Source organism: Xiphophorus hellerii, chromosome 20 (assembly GCF_003331165.1).
Source record: "Xiphophorus hellerii strain 12219 chromosome 20, Xiphophorus_hellerii-4.1, whole genome shotgun sequence".
NCBI lineage: Eukaryota > Metazoa > Chordata > Actinopteri > Cyprinodontiformes > Poeciliidae > Xiphophorus > Xiphophorus hellerii.
Genome location: NC_045691.1, coordinates 30,151,181 through 30,172,697, shown reverse-complemented (window position 1 = coordinate 30,172,697; position 21,517 = coordinate 30,151,181). Strand labels below are relative to the sequence as shown.

The 21,517-nt window shown below is 39.1% G+C and overlaps 2 protein-coding genes and 1 pseudogene across 2 annotated transcripts; 1 reads left to right on the top strand and 2 right to left on the bottom strand.

Annotated features, from left to right (window-relative positions):
• Window positions 1-1,538: 1,538 nt before the first annotated feature.
• ldlrad2 (low density lipoprotein receptor class A domain containing 2) lies at window positions 1,539-14,563 on the top strand. The gene is made up of 5 exons (XM_032550061.1): window positions 1,539-2,191; window positions 8,762-9,247; window positions 10,742-10,888; window positions 10,988-11,125; window positions 13,563-14,563. Exons 1-5 carry the CDS (start codon window positions 2,110-2,112, stop codon window positions 13,844-13,846), a joined length of 1,137 nt encoding a protein of 378 aa, XP_032405952.1. The 5' UTR covers window positions 1,539-2,109; the 3' UTR covers window positions 13,847-14,563.
• Window positions 3,776-6,990, bottom strand: LOC116710817 (trypsin-1-like; annotated as a pseudogene).
• A 4,098-nt stretch (window positions 14,564-18,661) lies between the features above and the next one.
• On the bottom strand, window positions 18,662-20,244 carry LOC116710815 (G0/G1 switch protein 2). Its single transcript, XM_032550062.1, has 2 exons — window positions 20,118-20,244; window positions 18,662-19,478 (listed from the first exon to the last, which is right to left on the bottom strand). The coding sequence occupies exon 2, from the start codon at window positions 19,463-19,465 to the stop codon at window positions 19,076-19,078; it is 390 nt and encodes a 129-aa protein (XP_032405953.1). The 5' UTR covers window positions 19,466-19,478; window positions 20,118-20,244; the 3' UTR covers window positions 18,662-19,075.
• Window positions 20,245-21,517: the final 1,273 nt, after the last annotated feature.

Genomic DNA, 21,517 nt, shown 5'->3' with positions numbered 1-21,517 from the left:
CTGCTTGAAAAGATTGATTTTAATATTAAACATCAATTATTGAGTGAAATGTAAGTTTGCATTTAGCATCCACAGAACAAATTTAGCTAACTGATGTATTTTTATAAACATAAGCCAACTTTTGGTTAATGAATGGCAAATGAACAAATTGACTGACCAATCTATTGTGTCCAAATCTATACCGTTTTTTTTTTTAAGTAGGTTCATAATTAAAATTTCTGTATTAGCATTTCCTCAAATTGTGCAAGCTCTTATTTGATTTATTTACCCAGAATGGCTTTTAGGAACCGCTGCCAAAGATATTTTATTATTACTATTATTATTTTATTTATTTATTTTTTTACAGCTGAAAACATTTTTCATAAATGATTTTCAAACCCCTGCATCAACATGTCAGCTCTTTTAGCAGATTCAAAACTCTTAAAGAAAATGTTATGGTCTGAAATCCTGAGCTGTCCAGGGTGTCCTCTGCCTCTCAACCTTTGACCCCTGGAGACGGGCATTAACCTCCCCATGATCCTGCAAGGCTGAAGTAGGTAGAGAAAAAAAATCTCAAAACTTTTCACATGTTTCCGTAGTTTAATTATGAAATGTATACACTAGGTTTTAAGAACAGGCATTGGTATGTGACTTCGGTGTATTCACATTGCAGAACTATGATTTTTGAAGTTAAATATTATACAAATATTAGGCAACTGGGCCTCTCTTTGATGTGGTCCAGTTGTCTTCTTTGCAGGAACTTTAGATTTTCATAGCGTTTCATTTTATTGTCCATCTTTTTAACAGTCATTTAAGTTTTAGACTGATGACGGTAGACCTGCTGTTCTGCAAGGAAATGTTTATGCTTGTTAAAGAAATTGTTTTGGAGAAAAACTGTAAGAAGATTTCAAAGATCAACGCTACTTACAGAAAGTTCTGGAAAGATTTAAGTAAGGTAGGAGGATTTTTTTTTCTCCAACTTCCTCAAAATTCATCCATCCATTCATCTAAACCCGCCTGTGCTTGCAGGGTGACGGGGTGGAACAGGTCACCAGTCCACCACTGGTGTCACCAGACTGGTGACTGGTGGAGCAACAATGTTAGTAGGTCAATACACTGTACGCTTGCTTTTATTTTCATATTGTTTCATTACTTTTATGTTTTGTGTCCATAGGTGACCGTTTATTATTATTATTATTATCATTATTATTTTTTTTATAAACCGTCCCTTCCTTCCAGCCGGACTGTGTATTTCTCTGCCTCAGCAGGAATCCCGCCTCTCGGCAGGATTACAGATGTAGAAGCTGTTATCACAGCGGGTTTCTCCCAGGAGCAGTCCTACCCACAGGTGAGCTCAGACACGGCATCAGACAACATGTAGCCATACTTTATAAGAGTCGTGTAGTCCTTTAGCACTGCAGAAATATGAATAATTTAAAATAAAATAAAAAAAACCTGCAGCTTTTAATAATGTCTCCCTACATTATGGTTAAGAGCACCAACATGAAAGGCTCAAAAAATAAATTATGGGTATAGAATCCAAACATAGAACATGAACCAGTAGAAGGTAAAACTATGCCATTTGAGGAGTTCTGGGTAGAATGTATTAGTAGAAAGAGAAGGGCTTTTTTTTGTTTTGTTTTATAGTTTTGGCTTAATTATTGCTCTGTGTTGTTTTTTTTAGTAAATCACCTTTTTAAGTCTGCATGTTCCAGTTAACATTAATCAATTACTAAATTAGTTGATGGTTTTTTTCAATAATCGAGGCATAGAACATTAAAAAGTAGACGGCGATTAAAAAAAGGACGTTTTACTAGTAGGAAGCAACGACTTTTTGTTGTCCACACTTGAAGTACGAAGAGTGGCCAACAGGGGGCGCTATGTGTCCTTTCCTTTCTCTCCCTAATAGTTCTGATAGTCTTCAGCAGTTGGATAAAATGGCAGGTTTGTGCAATATAACCTAATCCGATCAACTGAAAGCGCCTTGGACAAATAATGATGAACAGTGGAAACTCCTGCCACAGAGTTCTGTTATAGTCCCACTAAAAAGCTCGAGTTGGAGCCGAGACTCGCAGTGCCTCTCTCCTCCTTCTGTTCCTCCTCCTCTTCTTTCCTCCTGTGGAAGTCTGAATGATGGGGCTGAAGCCTCCGAATCGCTATCTGCTGCTCCTGCTCTGCTTCAACTCTCTCTGTTGTTCAGCCATCGAATCGGGTAAGACTTCTGATCCCTGTTGAAAGCGAAAAGGTGAATGAACAGCTGCGACGTAGAGCAGCGTAGAGAGTTGTGGAGGCAGAGGGGAGTCAGTGAAGCTCAATCTGCTGTTTATGTTGCCTGTTTTATTTCCTTTTTTTCAGCTAAAAAATAGATGCCTGACATGACACAGGCAGGTTACTCATTAGTCCTTGAAGTCTAGCCGGTATATAAATGAAGAAGGATGACTAAATCCACAAAAACCTACAGTAGATAAATAAATGTTGGCAGCAGTTAAATTACAAAGTGAGACATAAATTTCTATATCATTTTAATTAGTTTTATTTAATCAGTTTTGTAATAATTACCTTATCAGTTAATTTCAGCTTTATTAATTGTTTCTTTTTACGTATTTATGTATTTGAATATTTATTGTTTATTCTTTCTTTGCTTTTTTTTTTAACCATATTTGCTTCTTTAATGCTGTTTAGTTCTGTCCTTTTTACATTTCTGTATGCATTTCTGCCTCATTATGCAAATGAGAAGGGGGGTGTCTTCAGACTTCGGCTTCTGCCTATTGGTTAGTCAGCATGAGACTCCATTAGCGCCAGTCAATGTGCTACCGGCCACAGTCGCAACAAAAATGGTGACCCACTAGCTGAGAAATGTAGCGACTTTATATGAAAACAATGGTGTAACTCAGGACTGCTGTTCTGTATGTGGACTCTCTGACAGAATGTGTTTCACCTTCGACACAGATGTCGCCTGTCAACTGTATTTTTCATCATTTTGAGGAAGTCGGCTTCGGGTTCGAGAAACGTTTTTAATGGCGATTCCACTTAACTTTCATCACCCTGAGCTACAAAGATCTAACACTGGCTATTCTCTTAGCTAGAACAACATGCATTATTGCATTCTCACTTATTAAGTTCCTGTTTTCTTTATTATTATGTTCCATACGTTTTACTGCGTTTAACTACTTCTGCTAAATTTAACCAATTGTGCTAATTCATATATCAAGACGTTCGGCTGGACATTTCTGGACATTTATGTGTTTTTGCTCAATTTTACTATTGTACTTTTTGAAATATTTCAGATTTTATACAAATTTCTGCTTCTGCTGAATTATGCTATATCTTTTGCTACATTTTACTACTGTAAAATTTTGCAAAACCTATATAGCAAACAGCTTTTAAAAGTTACAACTTTTTTAAAAGTTGTTTTTTTAACCATAAAAAACCCAACTTTTTTTAGATGTTTATTATTAAACATTATGTAATTATAGTGTTTAATAATTAACACTATGATTACAATAGGCCTTCGCAGCGCTTTTGCTGCTCGGGCCTAATAAACCAAAGGAACGAGCAAAAGAAGGAAAAAAAAGAAATATCTTTTGGTCTAATCCCTGTTCTGGGTTGCTAGAATAGGAGTCTAAAAAGTAGTTGCTAAAGTAGTTTTTCTGGATTCTAAGTTTGTTCTAATCCCTGTTCTGTGTTGCTAAATAAGTATAAGCAAGTAAGTATCCTCTGGATTTTCTAAGTATGTTAACATTTTTAATGTTCCTGTTCTGGAAGTAGTGTTTCTGGATTCTAAGGTTGTTTCAATATGTGTTCAATATTTTAAACTCTGTTATTTTCTTCACTAACAACCAGAAATAAGCACAGAGACAATCTGATCAGATAACAGCCTTTTATTTCCTAGTCATGTGACAGTGGATATTATTACTGGTTATTACAAACAGTACCGTTACTTATTGAGAAATAAGATATTATCACAGATTAACTTGTACGCAATAACTTAAATCCCCAAATAATTCCGCTGTAAATCAGAAAATGAATCAACTGAAAACTGAAATTTAAAGATTAGCTTGAACTTTGTGATTTTATGATGCTGGGAACATTTATCCACAATACAGACTCCTAGCAACCTAGGGTTTTTGGTTAATTGTGTCATCTATCCACTTTTTGTAGGCACAGACATCCAGGAAAGCACTTGGTTCATTGAGTGCATACAGTGGGTCTCCAGTGAAGACACAAACACCATACAGCCTGTTCTTGAACACAAATTCCTCCACCAGAGTCGCCCTGTCACAAACACAAAGCTTTTAGTTGTTTTGCTGCTGTGATTTATCCAGTAAAATAGAAACGATGTCTAAATTTTGTGCAGAAAATTGTTTAAAGGCTGACGTACGAAAGATGTGTCCATTTTTAGAGCTGCTTACACTGTACCACTTCTGGTAACTGAACTCAAAGTCCTCGTGTTTTGCCAGTTCCTTTTCCAACTTTTCATGTGTACCAGTCTTAAACTCTGCACACTGAAGATCATTTGGACGATGTTTGACTGTAGAGGAAAAGCAGCATAAACATGTAAGGTCTGTTTAAGTGTTGACACATTTTGCTTGGGATGTCACCTTGTTGTCTGTGGTTATTAAACTGCAGGATGTTACTTGTATAAAATGTATCTTTTACATTTTTATCAAAACTGTCACTATGTCACCATGGTTAATATGAGACAGATAATCTATGAAAAGCTTGATCTCCTCCAACTCCTCCCTTTTCTCCTGCTCTCTGCAGAAGTGCACCACTCCAGGTCAAACACAACCAATCAGAGCCAAGAGGAGGGTCTTAGCGCTGTCAATCAATGTTCATGCATACCCTGCTCACTTTACAGGGGAGGGACCTGTAATGTGTGCTTGGTCAAATTTTCAGCTCTATCTGAGAGTTTTTGATGATCAAAACTTCAACAAGGTTGCTAAGTTCAGTTGTAGCAGAGAGTTTAAAAATGATATGAATCATCTGAATCATTTTGAGGTAATAACAAGAACAATGAGAAACTGGATCATCTCACCTCTTTTGTTTAAAAAGCCAACTCTTGCATCTCCATAACCTGCAAACTGAACCTTGGTGCCGCTGAAACACAAGAAAAACAAAACTAAAAATAAGTCACATTAAGAAAAACCGCTAACCCTGGGAGACCAGAGCTCAAAAGATTTTCCTGGATTAACTTAGTCTCATCTGGCAGATCAAGAACCAAATTCTGAAATTTGAGAAGATACAACTTACAGTGGGAGAGTATCTGGACAGTCAGGTAGTTTGATTGGTCGAATTGTTGTTTTTTCTGGCAGCTTCAGGAGCATGATGTCATGATAACGACCGTTGCTGTCTCTATAAACCTCACGTTGAGTGATTGGATACATCTTCTTTCTAGCTCTTTTAGGGTGAAGTCCTACATGTGCCTCATTAACCCTAGGCAAAAAAGACAATTATTAAAGAAACAATCAGTTATTGGTGATTTTTCAGTAAAACTTTTCCTCACTCACCATGACGGATCTGAGTTCCAGCAGTGAGCTGCAGTCAGAACCCACTGATCGCTAATCAGAGAACCTCCACAGATTTCATATTTTGTGTGATCGTATCTATAGACCTTCACATGATGCTGCCGCTTATCGTCTTTACAGTTCTGAAAAGAGGGTGTTTCCTGATGTGTCATTTCCTTAAACTTGCATATACAGTACATGCATGCATGCATGTGTGTGCATGTTTCCATGGCCCAGTCCCAATACTCAGGCTGCACTCTACGCCCCTCTATGAAGTGTGGACTCAATTGAAGTGCACATAAAGGTTTGAGTGTGCAGGTTACAAGTGTTCAAACATTTGTGAATTGGGACAGTATGCCCCGTGTCGTAACTTTGACATCCAAAATGGTGGGACTGGTCACTTCTTAGGCATTTGTGCTGCTAAAAAGTACAACAATAAAATAATTATTTTAAATGTACAGTAAAGATATTTTTGCTTTCCAAAGTTGCTGCTGGAGATATTTGACAGTTCAAATTTGTTTTATGACTTGTTGAATACAGAGCAAAATCCAATGTAATCACACATGCTCAGTATAGTGAAACAAAAATTGTTTCAATACTTGTGAAAACTGATTTTTTTTTCTTACTTTTTGCAACAGAAACAGCTTGTTCTGTGAGCATTGCCATATTACCAAAATGGCAGAAAATACACATTAAAATGTACAAATGTTCAATTTAACAGTCTGCGATTTGACTAATTAGAAACATGATGACAAATTCAGCTGTTACTTGGAAGAAAAAAAAACATCTCTTGTGGCTAAAAGTTGATTTAGTATAAAGTGAAACTAATGTGCTAACACAGATCACGTTAAGGACAAACAAACGGCATATACAGTATATTAAAAAAAATAGAAAAAAGCCCTGATTCTACATTGTGAAAAATAAAAAGACTAATCTAACTAAAATGTCCTTCTTAAGAGAAACTATGAATCTTGTGACTTTATAGACCAAAAATGTTACAAGAAATTTACAAGGAACACTGTGTTTCGGACAAAAGGACTCTGTCTTTTCTTTATCTGTTTTGTTTGGTTTTATCTGCATTACTGCATTCTCACTTAAGTTTCTGTTTTTCTTTATTATTTTTTTTTCAATGTGTTTCTCTCTTGTGCTCTATTTGTATCTGGGTGTCAGCATTCTTGACTACCTTTCTGCAGATGCCTTTTGCTATTACTGGTTTTACTGTCTACAAGGGTCTTTTGCACACTTTAATTAATTTGAGCAATTTATAGATCAAAATATTCTGCTTCTGCTGCGTTATGCTACATCTTTTGCTAAATTTACCATATTGCAAAAGATTTCTACTATGTATAACTGTAGCTGTTTTCTGCTTTTTTTTTCTACTTCTAATTCTTTGTTCTGCTCTTTCTTGCATATGCTGCAGCAATCATTCTGCATCATTTTGCATTCTCACTCCGATTTAAGCAATTTTTCCAGTTTCTATTCTTAAGAATAAACTTTTTATAAGTGACTTTGTAACTTCATTGAATTAACAGAATAATTAACATATTATATTAATAATATAATATTATTTATTACATTAATTTAAACATGTTATTTAACAATATTATGTTGTTAAATATTGATAATTTCAGCTTTAATTTATTTTGCAAGGAAAATCCCCTGAGAATTAAAATGGTGATTATTTCCAGACAGTAGGGGAAGACTCATAATGATGGATGGAAGCGAAGCTTTGAACTTCCTCCTTCTCTCTCTGCTCTTTGGTCCTCAGCTTCCTCTCCTGCTCCCCTGGGCTTTGGGGTTTTAGCTCAGCTACTATTTGAGCTTTTGAGATACCACAACAATAAAGACGCAAGAGCAACAACCAGTTCACACGCAAAGCCGAAGTGAGAATTAAGGTTGGATGATGTGCAACCGTTATTCAGCAGTCCAACAAATGACAATGGGTGATACATTTGCACAGGAGACATATTTGGACACACAACTTCCCCACTGATCTCACACAAATGACACAAAATTGGAAAACGACAGAAGGTTTCTAATTTACTCGGAGAGTAGTAGGCAGGATTGTGGGTTCAAAATAACATTTTTGGTAAATTTGCTAGCCCATTTCATAACATAATTTGGATCCATGACTGTTGTACCTATAAAAACTGAATTAGTTTAGTGTTTTGGGGGTTTTTTACACACAAAGTATGAGACGACTCACCAATAAGAAAGCTTGTCCCAACTCATAGTGCTGCCCTTTTCCACTCAGTAATGTTCTATTGACATCAGGACTTCGGTGAGTCAACAGAGTGCTATACGGTTTTTGTAAGCAGACACCACCCTTGATGTTTCGTATTTGTTTTTAGCCATTTCCCATCAACAGGGGCTCCTGTCTCTAGCCATTGGGACATTCCTAGAGGTCGGTCCAGGAAGATTTAGTTATTGCCCAGGGAAACAGAGCTAATAAACCCTGTGGTGGTCATAAATTTCTTCATTATTTGGCCTGTGGCCCAGAGCCAGTAGCTGGTAGACCAGTGACTGGATGTGGGGCTGGAGGAGCTGGATTTTACCACCGTCTGTTCTGTTTTTGCTTATAGATGAGCGTTGAGTTGCTCCTCAGATTGTCGCCACTCTGATCACTTTGCTTATTTATTTGGACAACCAGTATGATCATCTGTAACTTTATTGAAATATTTAAGGTGGCTATTAATTGTTCATTGTTAAAGTCTTTGTTTTCATTTTGTCAGCCTTAAAGACAGAATTCAATGTTTAATATGTCCAGCGGCTTTGGAGTGATTTGTTTAACTGACCTAGTTCATGTTTGATTTGTCACATTACGTTGTGATAATGTACAAATGATGTCATAGCTAGTGTGAGTCAACCAGAGTAAGAACAGTTTTTGGTGTGTGGCCTCTGCCTTTGATATTTTATGTTTGTTGAGCTATTTCACATGAACAAGGGCTCCCAGGCTTTGCATCATATTTACAGATTAGTCCAAGAGAATTTAGTTGTTCCCCTTGGAAACAGAACTAATAAACCCTGTCATGGTCATAAATTTGGAAAAAAAAAGGAAGAATCGTGCATTGAATAGGTCAGTTTTACAAAAAATATGGCAAAAATGATTTAAACCTCAAGACAATATTTGTTCTGAATTGGCGCCGTATGAATAAAACTGAATTAAAACCAATGGTGCGCTCTTTTCATTTGTTTAGAAAAGACAGGTGAAGCCTCATAACATAATTTTACTATTCACTGGAATAATTCAGTAACTTTTTTTTCTTCTTTGTTAGTGAATCTGGTGGATTTCTGTGGCCAAACAATCCGAAGAGACGGAATGATCGTCAAGTCACACCAGGAATCCAAAAAGTACTACTTTGTGACCATGGGAACAGACTGTCACCTCACCATGCAGGCCAGCTCGCCTAAAGACAAGGTCCAGTTCTACTTTCGCTTCTTCCTAGTCTACAGTTTGCTCAGAGTGGCTCCTTTAAGCCCCGCCCCTCTCGTCCAAGAGTCTTCACGTAGCTCCGCCTTTCTCAACTCAAGACTTGATCCCACGTCCAGTGGAAGCCCAGAAGACCCGTGTTATGCCGGCTCCTACCTTCAGTTCTATGACGGAAGAGACCGGAGCTCCCCAGCTCTTGGGCCGCCTCTCTGCGGGAAGACTGCTCCCCGGCCAGTTCTGTCCACAGGAAACTACTTGACCCTAAGGCTGGTGACACGGGGGACTCAGCCCAGGGTTGATTTTGTTGGAGACTTTACCTCCTTCAGACTGGGTAGGACGGACACAGCGACGTTCTGAATAAAGGTCCAACTCATGTTCAAACAAACTGAAATGTAAAAGCAGAAAGAAGTCATGCAGTTATGTCACTTTGCTGCAGAAGGTGTCTTGTACATCTCCTCTTCAGTGGAAAAATTTAACACATCCTGTCAGAAATTAATTTCATTAGACGGTTTTAATTCTTAACAGAGAATCATGCAACCTGCCATAAAGACGTTATTGTTGATTATTGTAACAGCTAAGCAAGTTAAAAACAGCTTTCTACTGCTGCATTCACATTTAGGAAAACCTTCTATGGCTTTACAGTTTGTTTTTTTTGGTGTGTTTAAGAGTCAGCTGGGATGTGAGACCAAGCAGGTCAACGTAGTGTGAAATCCCATTAGAGACAGCAGTGGTCATGGTCATGTGTATTTGTGGGTCCAGATTGGGCAACAGAAAATCCTACCTGAAACTCCTGGCTAAGGATTGGCATAAATTCAGTAAGGGAGTTATTCAGGTTAATGGCACCTGGATGGTCTAATCCAGGGTCACTAAAATGTATTTTTCTCTGGTTCCTGTCCTGATGTGACCCGTGACAGGATATTCGGCTACATGCAGTCATTTGGTCATTGGCAGTGGTGAGAAAACTATGTGTGCTGCTTTGACAATTGATGGAGATCTCTGAATCAGTTCTGATCAGAGAACGGGAGCATGGGACGGGAGCAGCACTTGATTCTAGGACTCTGGCTGAATTTATTAGTTCTCCAAAATACTGACAAACTTACAGCTGATGCCAGGATGCAGATTTGTAGTCGTCTTACCCCAGATGACCTAGTCTTACCTCCATTACATGTGACGAACCTTGGTTTCCAGTACATGCCATTTGAATCCCATATTAAACAAATTTCTAGGACTTCCTTCTGCACAATATTTCTAAAATTAAAAAAAAAGAACCCTGTCTCATAATCAATCAAAGAAAGAAAAAAAAAACTGAACCATGCATTTGTTACAAACAAAGCTTTGTATTGTAGTTCTTTGCTGTCAGGAAGGGCAAAATTTAGAGTTAAAAACCTTCAGAATTACCCAAGTGAGAGTTTTGATGAAGGGCTTTGAGTGCTGCAAACAGATATACTGAGTAACCAAAACCTGTCTTCAAGTAGAGTACCGTTACCACAATATATATATTTTTACTCAATTACTCTGGCAGTTTCATAAACTACGCATCGGGGGTCATAAATACTGTCTAGTCAAATTGCTTACAAAGTGGCCCTTTTTTCGCAGCAAATCCTAATTGACAAAAAGTGTTAAGTCACACTTTCTAACCGCTCCCCCACAGCTTGTCTGCGTTTTAGTTCTTTTTTTGAATTCACAAATACTCTCTTATCATTGTCAGGAGTCTTTCTCCCACTTAGTGGGGCTCTCAATGAGGAGAGCACTGTGAGTTGTAAAATATGTCATTATGGTGGCAGTTTCCCTTTTAATGCAAACTCCTCGACACTTACATTTTCAGGGTTCAACCAATCAGAGTGTAGAAGTGAGCCCTACTTCACCTGTAGAAATGGAAAGTGCATCCCCGTCAGTCTTGTGTGTGACGATAAAGACGTTGACAACTGTGGAGATGGAAGTGACCTGGAGGAAAATCTGACAGGCTGCAAAGGTGAGTTTGTGCAAAAACAAAACAAAACAAAAAACCCCAAAGCGCCAAAATACATTTTCACCATTTTATCGTTTTAATAAAATTGTGGCTGGTCATCAGGTCAGCTTTCATCCACTGAACGCCCGCCCCAGATTTCTACACCAACCCTGTCCTTGGTGAGTCTGCCAACCCATGTTGGTGGGAGGTGTATGAACTGCAGTGTAACACGCAGCAGTCTGAGGCGGGAGTCAGTAACCGGTAAGTACTGTCTGAAAAATAATCTTTTTTCTTTTTTTTGACTCCAGACAGCAGAAACATCGCAACTTCCAAACGTCCTCTTGGACATCATGATTGGTGGATTGCTCATGCCCCTAAAGAGTTATTAAAACCATACATGTGGATGGCTTTATATAGCCCGTAATAAGTCTACTCAAATACCAATTTCTGTTTTGGCTGGCCTGAGTTCCTGGAAGCATTTTATTGTCTGCTGTGAAAAGTGGCAGGTTTATCAACTAAAACACTGTCAATTTCAGACCACATTCCTCCGGCCCTATGAAGGCAACAAGATGGTTCAACACACAGACTGAATTACAACATATTGGCTCTGTTGGGGGAGCTTTGCGTTCTTTACATGAGTAATATATTATGTAAATAATACCTTTTATAGCTACTTGACATGGTAATTAAAACAAAACCGTTTATCTGCAAAAAAAGAAATTCCAAGTGACCTAAACTTTTGTTTAGTTTAGGTTTAGTTAAAATTGAATGTTAAATTAATTTACAGGAGCTATAGCCTGGCATGTAATATTTCCTCATTATTCCACTGCTCCTTCAGACTAGCCACTAGGGCTTAAACGATTCCTCGAATGATTCGAGTGTCTCGATTATTAAAATTCCTCAAGGAAAATTTACCAGCCTCGAAGCTTCGTTAATTTATGTTTTATTATTTAGCACACCGTGTTCCGGCCGGAACATTATGTGCATTGCGCGGAGCTCTGACTTCCGCCCCTGAGTTGTTGACGAAAGCTAAGTACTAGCAGCATAATAACGTCCAATTTTCAAGTTCGACTGTGGGGATTTTATTGATTGATGATAATGCTGGGGTTTTCATCGTTTTTGGGGGACCAATAAAAGCATCCTTTAAATGACTGGCGCGATGCCTGGAGTACGGCAGCCTTTCTCCTCCGGTCGCTGCTGGTTGAAAGCGAACGGCGGGAAGAGCACTGCAGGAGTATTTATACAGAGTAGCTGATGGTTACAGTGCAAGTGTAACTTTACGGACGAACCGCATAATAAATTTCATATCATCCAGGTTTGAACAAACAGGTGGCGGAAATCATCGCGGCGGTACATGGCTGGTAGATGAGTTTCTGAGTGTGATGAACGAAGGTGCCGTAAATATCCCGTATTGCTCCCCGCTCCCCCATTTTTACGTTCGTCCCCTGGTCTACCGGTCCCTGGACTTACATTCGTCTGTCCCCTGGTCTATTTCCTTCTCTCCACCCCGATCTTACGTTCATTCGTTCGTTCGTTCGCTCGCCTCCACCACTCCAAGCCCAGGCGACATTTCCTGTATTCTCAAACCCAAAGCTTGACAGGTATGGGGCAAGGTGAGAATTCATCTATTAAACTGACTGAAGATGAATACATAAACTAAAAGCTGGAGTATAAACATTTTTTTATAAGTGTATTTGTGAGCCTGGCTCTTTATTATTAAATTAAATATAATTTCAGATCTTTGTATAACTTTTCTTTAGGTTAACTTAGAAAGTGAGCTGTTATTGTTGCAGGTTAGTTTTCTAAACTACAAAAAAGTAACTGTTAGGGAAGTTCAAATGTGAAAAATTGGACTGATATTGATATCCGATAGTAACACTGGTGTTATGCCAGATTTACCCATATTTTATTTTATTATTTTTTTTAACCGATTACTCGATTAATCGTAAGAATAATGCTTGATTACTAAAATATTCGTTTACAACAGCCCTACTAGCCACTAGCAATTAGCAAACACCTGATGGAACTGCGCATCAGCTGAGCTGATTATAGGAGCCACTGTGTAAACGTCTAAAAGGGTTGATAGAGGCGGAGTTTCAGAAAGAGCAGGAGTTTTTAAAAATAAGAAAAGTCCAATTTCTAGTCATTAAATTGCAAAGTCAAATTTCTTTTCAGTCATATTTGATAAATGCAGCTTTTTTAATAACTTAAGGTAACATGGTTACTTGACTGCGCTATAAAATGTCACTATGTGCCTGGAAAACACATAACACTGCCCCTTTAAGAGCTGAGTTGGAAATGTCGCTCGGATTCAGCAAGATCTTTGGCATGTATTGAACTAATTGAACAGGAGACAGCAGAACAGTCTATGGAAAAATAAGAGACTGACTTTTCATTCTGATTCTAATCCAACATTTTAGTATTGTTGAGGTATTTTTGTTGTTACTTTGCTTCAAAATTGGCAGATTAAAAACAAAGCGAATCTGTTTTAACTTGACTTAAAAATCTAAATAAAAGCAAACTTGGCCTTACACCACAGGCAGCCCTTTCTGATCTCACGGCTTTTTGATTCATTGCTGTTTAAAAGAGAGTCTAAGAACTTAAGGACTTTCAACTTGACATTTCTACTCCTGATTGCAAACGTTTGGACGGTGCTGTAGCTCCCCATTGTTTTTCTTTCTTCCTTTCCTGACTGCAGTCTCCTCCTCGTCCTCGTCCCTGCTGGCTTTATACGTCGTCCTGGGTGTAGTGGCGGGGGGCTTGGTTCTCTGCTGGTGCTGCTGGTCGCCTGCTTGGTTCCTGTGGCGGCTCAGCGTCTGCCGCTTCTTGCCGTGCTGCAAGTCAACCTGCGCCTCCTGCACTTTCTTTCCCTGCAACTGTGCAAACGCCAAGGAACAGCGAGTGGCAAAGGTCAGCCCTCACACGCCGGTCAGCAGGAACCCCCCGGACCCAGCGGCCAGCGCCGGCGACAATCCGTGTTGACTGTTTCGGACCACTTTCCACTTCCTGGTTTGGCGTTCACAGACGCGATGCTCTGACCAGTGGTCATGACAGCAACACTTTTATTTGTAGAGGTTGATCCGACGAGGTCAATTTTGCGACACCGACTTTAGCGGAAAGCAGAAGGGCAGTGGGAGCTGGAGAAGCACGGTTTAGTTTTTGTAGCCTGTCCAGCCCTGCATCAGAAACACCGGGCTTGTTTGAATCTGTAATTAAATTTGTTTCAGCTGTTCTCTTGAGCCACACGTACTTTCCCTCTCCAGAATCAGCTAATAGATTATTTAAACTCTCGCTATTCACCTGTTAGCGACAAGAAAACATCGAAGCAATAGCAAGACCATCTCGCAGTAAAACTGCTTAATCTGATGTGTTTATTTGTCCAGCGCTACTCTGCCGCCTTGCTTATGCAATATGGCTGATCTTTCAACTGGTAAAGCAGGATATGGTCTACCTGTGTAGTTTGAATGTGAACTGTTTTGTTGAACCGTAATAAAACCATATTTATCCTCAGTGTAGTGTACAAACATCTCCGGTTCAGCAAAAATGACTGTGGAGAAGGAAATTCAGAACAAAACTTTTTGATTGTTTAATGAGTTTATGTCTGTGAATTGGGTCAGTGCCTTGAGACGACTCTTATTGTAAACATGTGCCATGCAAATTAAAACAAGTTGAATTAAAGATTTAATCTGAATGAGTTCAGTGATCTTTTGCTCCTTTTTTGAAGTCACAATGCAGTCGAGCAACGCTTCAGTCTCCGGTCTACGGCTTTGTAGACCGAAGACTGAGCTGTAGAGGAAGTAGCCTAAAGCAGCGTGTGGCCTCATGTGTAAAAGATTTGTGTACGCTGCTGAATGCTACAGATCTGACGTGTTGATGGCGAACCGACCATGGAAACATCCACACAAACCTCGTGACAGCTAGGCTTACTTTGACAGACACAGAGGCCCAATTTCAAGACATTAAATTAAAGTCAAATTTCTTTTGAGTCATATTTGATTTATACAGCATTTTTATAATAAATGAAGGTAACATAAGTTACTTGATTGTGCTATAAAATGGTACTATGTGCCCGGAAATCACGTAATACTGCCCCCTTAACGTTCTACCTCTGCTTTTTCTGTAAGCTTTTCCTAGACTTTCTGTAGCTCCATGTTTGGATATTTGTTCCAATTTGTTGTCGATGTTTTAACAGGATGTGATTCTTTTTTTTTTTCTTTATATAACCTCTCCAACTATGTAAGTTTCTTCTTCAGACACCTGATTCATCCATTTGCTCAGTCATGAAAGCAACCATGCTGGCACCGCTGTCAGCTCCTTGTAATATGGTGAAGTTTGACCGTCTACAGCAGGGGTGGGCAACTCCAGGCCTCGAGGGCCGGTCTCCTGCAACTTTTAGATGCATCTCTACTTCAACACACCTGAGTCAAATAATGAGGTCATTAGCAGGACTCTGGAGAACTTGACTGCACTTAGGAGGTGATTCCGCTATTGGATTCAAGTGTGTTGGACCAGGGAGACATCTAAGAGTTGCAGGACACCGGCCCTCGAGGACCAGGATTGCCCACCCCTGGTCTACAGGGACTTGAAGCACTGACACACCACAAAAACTACCTGCACCAGTAAAAAAGCTGATAAATCATGTTTCCTTATAAGCTCTAAGCAGATCACCAAACCAAACCTGCCGTTTCTTAGCAGAAGCTGAACAAACTTCTTCCAAACTCTTTCAGGGTTAAAGTTTGACACTTTTTACACGTAAGGAAGCTGTTGCTGAAAAAAAACTTCATATAAAAACCTCACTTGGAAAAAAGTTGATCAGCATCAGTTTTAGCTGTTTTGAAAATCCAATTACTATTTTTCTACAGCACAAAAATCCTTGTCCTCACTCGTTACAGTGCGATTGTGAAATGGTGTACAGACCTGAACTGTTTATCATTCATCCCTATTGGATCTTGAGCCAATGGGAGAGCTCCTCCTCGGAGCAAATGTGAATGAGAGTAAATCTGTGGGCTGAGCATTCACACAGCTAAAAGTAATTAAAGAAACTTTAATTACTCAAACCAGGATGTATTTACATCCTTGTCCACATTGAAACCCGCCTCTGTTGTTCTGCTTTTCAACCCGAGATTGCTTAGATGAGTCAGAGAGGGGCTTGGCAAAGAGTGTGTGTTAGCTCTGGTAACTAATGGCAACCTTTTCTAATCCTGTCTAATCCTTAAAAACAGAGCCAAAGAAATCCTTTTCATCAACCCAGTCATGTTAATTTGACTTTTTTTTTTTCTTTTTATTTTAGAATGGTGCTCTAAGCTCTTGCTAAAGTACAGAGCTGGGCGTTTGGGGGAGATCTACGGGGGGGACCGGAGGGATGTCATGGCAACCTTTATGTAAAGGATTTAATTGGCAAAAAAAAAAAAAAAAAAAGCTGTTAAACATTTTAACACAGTAAAGAAAATGTTATCCTTAATCATCCAATAAGTTGTTTTCTGCTGAGTCGGAAAGGATTCATCTTAAAAAGTGATCCTGCTCCAGGTAGTGTGTGTAAATGTTCTACTGTTGATGATCAACTCCTTTTTACTATAAAGCTTTTTACCCCGTGGCGTCATGCTTAGAGCTTTACATTGTTCCTTAGTTCTGCTGTTGCTGCTGAAAGCAAAACATCCTTTACATGGAAAGGAATCTGCTAGGGCGCCACCTGCTGGATGTAACTCTGCTGCAAGCCCTCCAAAACATTTCAGTCCTTTAATAGAATAAACAGTGATCTTTTACGGCCCTACGTGGCACCCTTTCTTTGAGCTTTGTCTTGAAAGTCATAAATTAATTTTAAAAAATAGAAAAACAGCAAACAGTGTGTGATGTTTCTCATTGATTCATTGCTAGACCTGCTCTGTTTGCTGGAGAATCAAAGTGCAGAAGCAGCTTTACGAGTCCAGATTTGACTCCTGCTTCATGTGCTCACAGTGTACAGACATAAAGTGTAAGTATGCAAATTTAGAGGAGATAAAATGAATGAACAGTATATGTGTACAGTCTTTTTTTTCTCTATAAAGAAAGTAGCAGCTTGTGGGAGTACAATTTCGGCGGCCACCGGTGGATTTGGCCTGATTTCATCAATTTTGGGTGACATAAAAGGAAACATGACATATAATTTTCTTTGTAGCCTGCTCACGTTGAATTCACTGGTCTTAGTAACAAATTTGCTAAGCTGCGTAAAGTATGTCTTTTTTTTCTGAACTGTTGTAATAATTAAATTATTGTCATTGATCTCTGTTGATTAGTTGTGAAAGAAATTAGTTATTAACTATTATTATAGTTATAATATCTTATTAGTTTATTATATGTATAAATACTACTGAGTCAGTATTTATACATGAACCTACTATTCAGTGCATGAAGCTACTATTGGGCCACTAACCAGAGCTCACAAGCAGAAACGGTCCAGTGGACCCAGCCCTACATGAAGATTAATTTTCTAACAGACTTGTTCACTGATGACTGCTGTGCAACCCTGGATGGTCCAGATGGACGCAGTAGTGGATTGGTGGTGGACGGCCACCACATCCCAACATGGCTGTGACATCAGCAAGGAGGTGGTGGAGTCATGCTGTGGGCCGAAATCATGGGGAGAGAATCATTGGTCGGCCCCTTCAGAGTGAAAATGACCTCAGCAAAGTATATGGACTTTCTGACTGGTCACTTTCTTTCATGGTTTAAACAAAGAGCCGAACCTTCAGTAGCAAAATCATCTTCATGCAAGACAATGCAATGAAGTAGCTTTTGATTTTAGTACATGTGACCACTTAATGCTGCACATTCAAAGAATGACCGTTTGCAGTTCTTTATAATCCATAAAATGTTTAGAAAATCTGCTGTGCATAATCATTTGGAACAGTGCATTTTGAGTTTTTTATTTTTGAAAAAAATACTGGAGAGCTTTGTTCAGTAAAATTTGATTTATACTGTAATAGTTCATGACTTGTACTGAATACACTGACCATCATTTGCACTGACCATTTAAGAAAATCTGAGAACATATCACTTGCATAATAATTTGGAACACAAATGTTAAAGTTGCAGTATGTAACTTTAAAAAAAATACATTTTTTTTAAACTGTCAAATAATCTGAAAAGATTGAGCTCCTCTGTTTTCTCCCAGTACTAACTAGAATCAACCAGTCAAGGTAATTACTCTGTTCTGCTGCTGGTGATCCCAGAACCTGATCTCAGTAAAATGATTTTTAATGCTGTGACTGGAGTTGTGAATACGGATTATTCCTATAGGTTCCTTGATCTTTCTGCCTCCAAACTTTATTGTTGTTATGGTGATTCGTAAACGAAGGAGAAGCTTCTCTTTCCATTTGATTTCGCTTTGGGAAGAATAAAGAATAATTTTGAATTTGAATTGAATTTCGGGATTATGGCCCAAACATTGCCTACTGGGACTTTAAGAAGTCATCTGTATGTTTTTCCATCAATGCGATTGATGAAAAACAATTGTATTGTTGCTGTATAGCGATAAAACTGCTATACAGCAACAAAACTGCTAGTGATGTTGCAGGTATGGATCCTGTCCAGGTGCTTTGGCTTCCAATTCACAGTCCAAACATCTACATAGATCATTATTTAGAACTAATAGAACTAAACAAACTGATATTAATTTTCACTAATAGGGAACAGAACATTTTTCTAAATCTTGACAGATTTCTTGGTAATGTGTGCCTTGTTGCAGTTTAGTTTCTTTGTGTTTTTAAAGCGTATTCTGTCATTGTTTTTTCGTTGTAAAGACAAACCATGAGAAAATCAGACATGAATAAAATAAACTTTTAATAGAAAGTAACAAAATGTAGTAATATTTACAGTTAGATAACATCTACAGCAAACTTCTTCCTTCTTCTCCCACAACCAGCTGCCAGTAGCTGGCGCTGCAGAGTAACTTCCTCACAGACTCACTAATGCTGCGGTTTACAGGTATTGTTTAATAATCCCACTCTCTCTCTCTCTGTTACTATAGAAACCTCTGAGCGTTGCAGTGCCCGTCCGCAATCTGACAGTCCGTCAAAGCCACGGCCATCGGCTGGCAGCGTGTAACGGCGGTTCAGACGCCATTACTCTGAAAAACTTCAGTCTTTTGTGCGAGTTGCACACCCAAAAACCCCGGTGTGGCAGCAGCAGTCTCCAATAAATATTTCCAGCCACTTTGCTTTGACCGCAGTGAATCTAGGAAGCATGCAGGCGGTTGGCCAGGTTTCGCTGGCTGAGTCTATGGGTCTTAGCCCGGGTCGGGTTCTGGGTGTTTGCTCGGCTCTCTGGAACAAGCTCCTCTTCTTCTTCCTCCTCCTCCTCATCCTCCTGTCCCGCGGCTTTCAGGGTGGGCTGTGCTTGTGCACCAGCTTCAACTTCTCTCCGCTCGGAGGCCAACAGGAGGAGCATCTCCGCATCCAGCGGCTCACCTGAGGAGAAGGGGTGGCAGAGAGTCTCAACCAGCCCGACGGCAGTGCCCAGCACCGCCAGCACGGAGCCCAGCAGGTAAACCTTCAGCAGCTTCCGGTTGGCTCTCTGACGGAGCATCTCCTTCGCAAATGGAATCAACTCCTGCATGGTTTCCATTTCCGGCGGCTGCCTGTCGGTGAAGACAGAAATGATGGCGCCATGCGGTAAAGACAAATTAAAGCCTAAAAGGTTCCAAACAGTCAGTGGCCCATCGGCTGCAACAAATAAATTGAAATAAATGTATATTTTGTATTAAATCAAAAGTGGCGACACTTTCTTTGACGTTGTCCTAAACATGACATGTCGTGAACATGTAGGAGTCTTCATGAATGTTTACGACTGCTGCCATAAAGTGTCCTTCGGTAACTAGTGACACTTTTAGTGCGGAAAGTTATTTACTAAATAACACTTCATGAGAAACACTCATAAATATTCATGAAGAGTCCTTCATGTTCACGGCAGTTGTCACGTCAGCCTTATGCACATTAAATAAATTGTTACCTCAAAAGTTATATTTGTTGCTGTTTTAAGACGACCGCAGTGTAAAGTAATTTTAGCTTTAAATTATGGCCACTTCAGTAGATTTAAACAACAGGGAAAAGGGGAGTCATGTTTTGAATGGCTACTCCTAGAATTTTTAAATATTACATTTTCACTAAAACAAAGCTTGTGTCTACAATCATTAATGTCTTCTACCTCCAGGTTCAAACATTATCAACCGTCTTAGAATTAGGACAGAATATTTGGAAAAAAAACAAGACATACTTACTGTAAATGTCGTTCTTGGTTGTTTTTTTTTTTGTTTTTTTTTGCTGAGTAGAGTTTATCCTGTTGGTGAGTTCCAGTCTGTGGAAACTTGTGGAGTCGGTGGTCGTTTATAACCCAGATGTGCTCTCCCTCCCCTCCCCTGCAGCAGGGCCTGCTGAATATGCATGAGGTCAAACCTGGCTCTTAACCAGAACCTTTGACCCAGTTGGTAGCAAGCAATGTTGTAATCAACACAACCACCACACTGACAAAAAAGAGAACGGAGCCCCATCTTTCAAAAACTGAGTTCATTTGTTACATGTAAACTAATTAAGTTTGTCAAATATACCTTATTTACATTTGTTTAACTTGACAACTTAGTGAGGTTGAAATATTTACTTGGATACATTTAATTTGATTACTTGAAATGAATTAACTCCGTCTTTTTTTCCAAGTTGGATCACCTGTTTTCTTTTTTCAGTGCAAATGAAAAATAGTAAAGCTTAGAATAAGTGTGTTTGAAACAATTACTTGAAGTAAAACATTGCAGCGAACGCTTTAAACAAAGATATTTCTATACAGCAAGATTTAAACTCAGGATCTCTAATGAAGCTAATGTTCAGTTTTTTAAAAAATTTTCCCCAATTAGTGAAGTGAAATTCAGTGCTGAACCAAACTAACATTCATAAACAACTACAGCTTTACAAACTAAAACGCCCCGTGGCACAATGTAGACAGGGCAAAGGATTTTCCAAATGGGCTTTTGTCAAGCTAACATGTCCACGCTAACATGTCCGAGCTAACATGTCCACACTAACTTGTCCACACTAACATGTCCGAGCTAACATGTCCACACTAGAATGTCCAAGCTAACATGTCCACACTAACATGTCCACACTAACATGTCCGAGCTAACTTGTCCATACTAATTCGTCCAAGCTAACATGCCCGTGCTAACATGGGAGGTTTATCTGATTTCTATGCACTCTGTCTATGACTTTTGGCTGAGAACATGTAAACATTGGTCTGCATGCCTAGACTTTGGCATCAACATCGCTGCTTGGTGACCTCACAAATATTGATATGAACATTATTATTTAATAAGAATTTTTTTGTGAAAACAGAGTTACACCGTTAAATAGTAAAAAAAAATACTGAAAGCTGTGTCATTCTCTCGTGAACTAACAGATGAAGAAATGAGCAGAAATTCAATGGGATTTCTAAGACAGACAAACAAACAGTGACCTGTACATGTTGTCCTTCAGTTTTATGGGATCTTGTTGTTTGTATACAAACAGGTGATCAGGGCCTTTCCACCTGCTAAAGTCTAGATGGGAGTCCTCCACATGGACGTGCTCAGTCAGGGCAAAGGTTGTGTAAACCCCGTCGCCTTGCAGCCGTAAACCCAACGCCGTCTGTGAA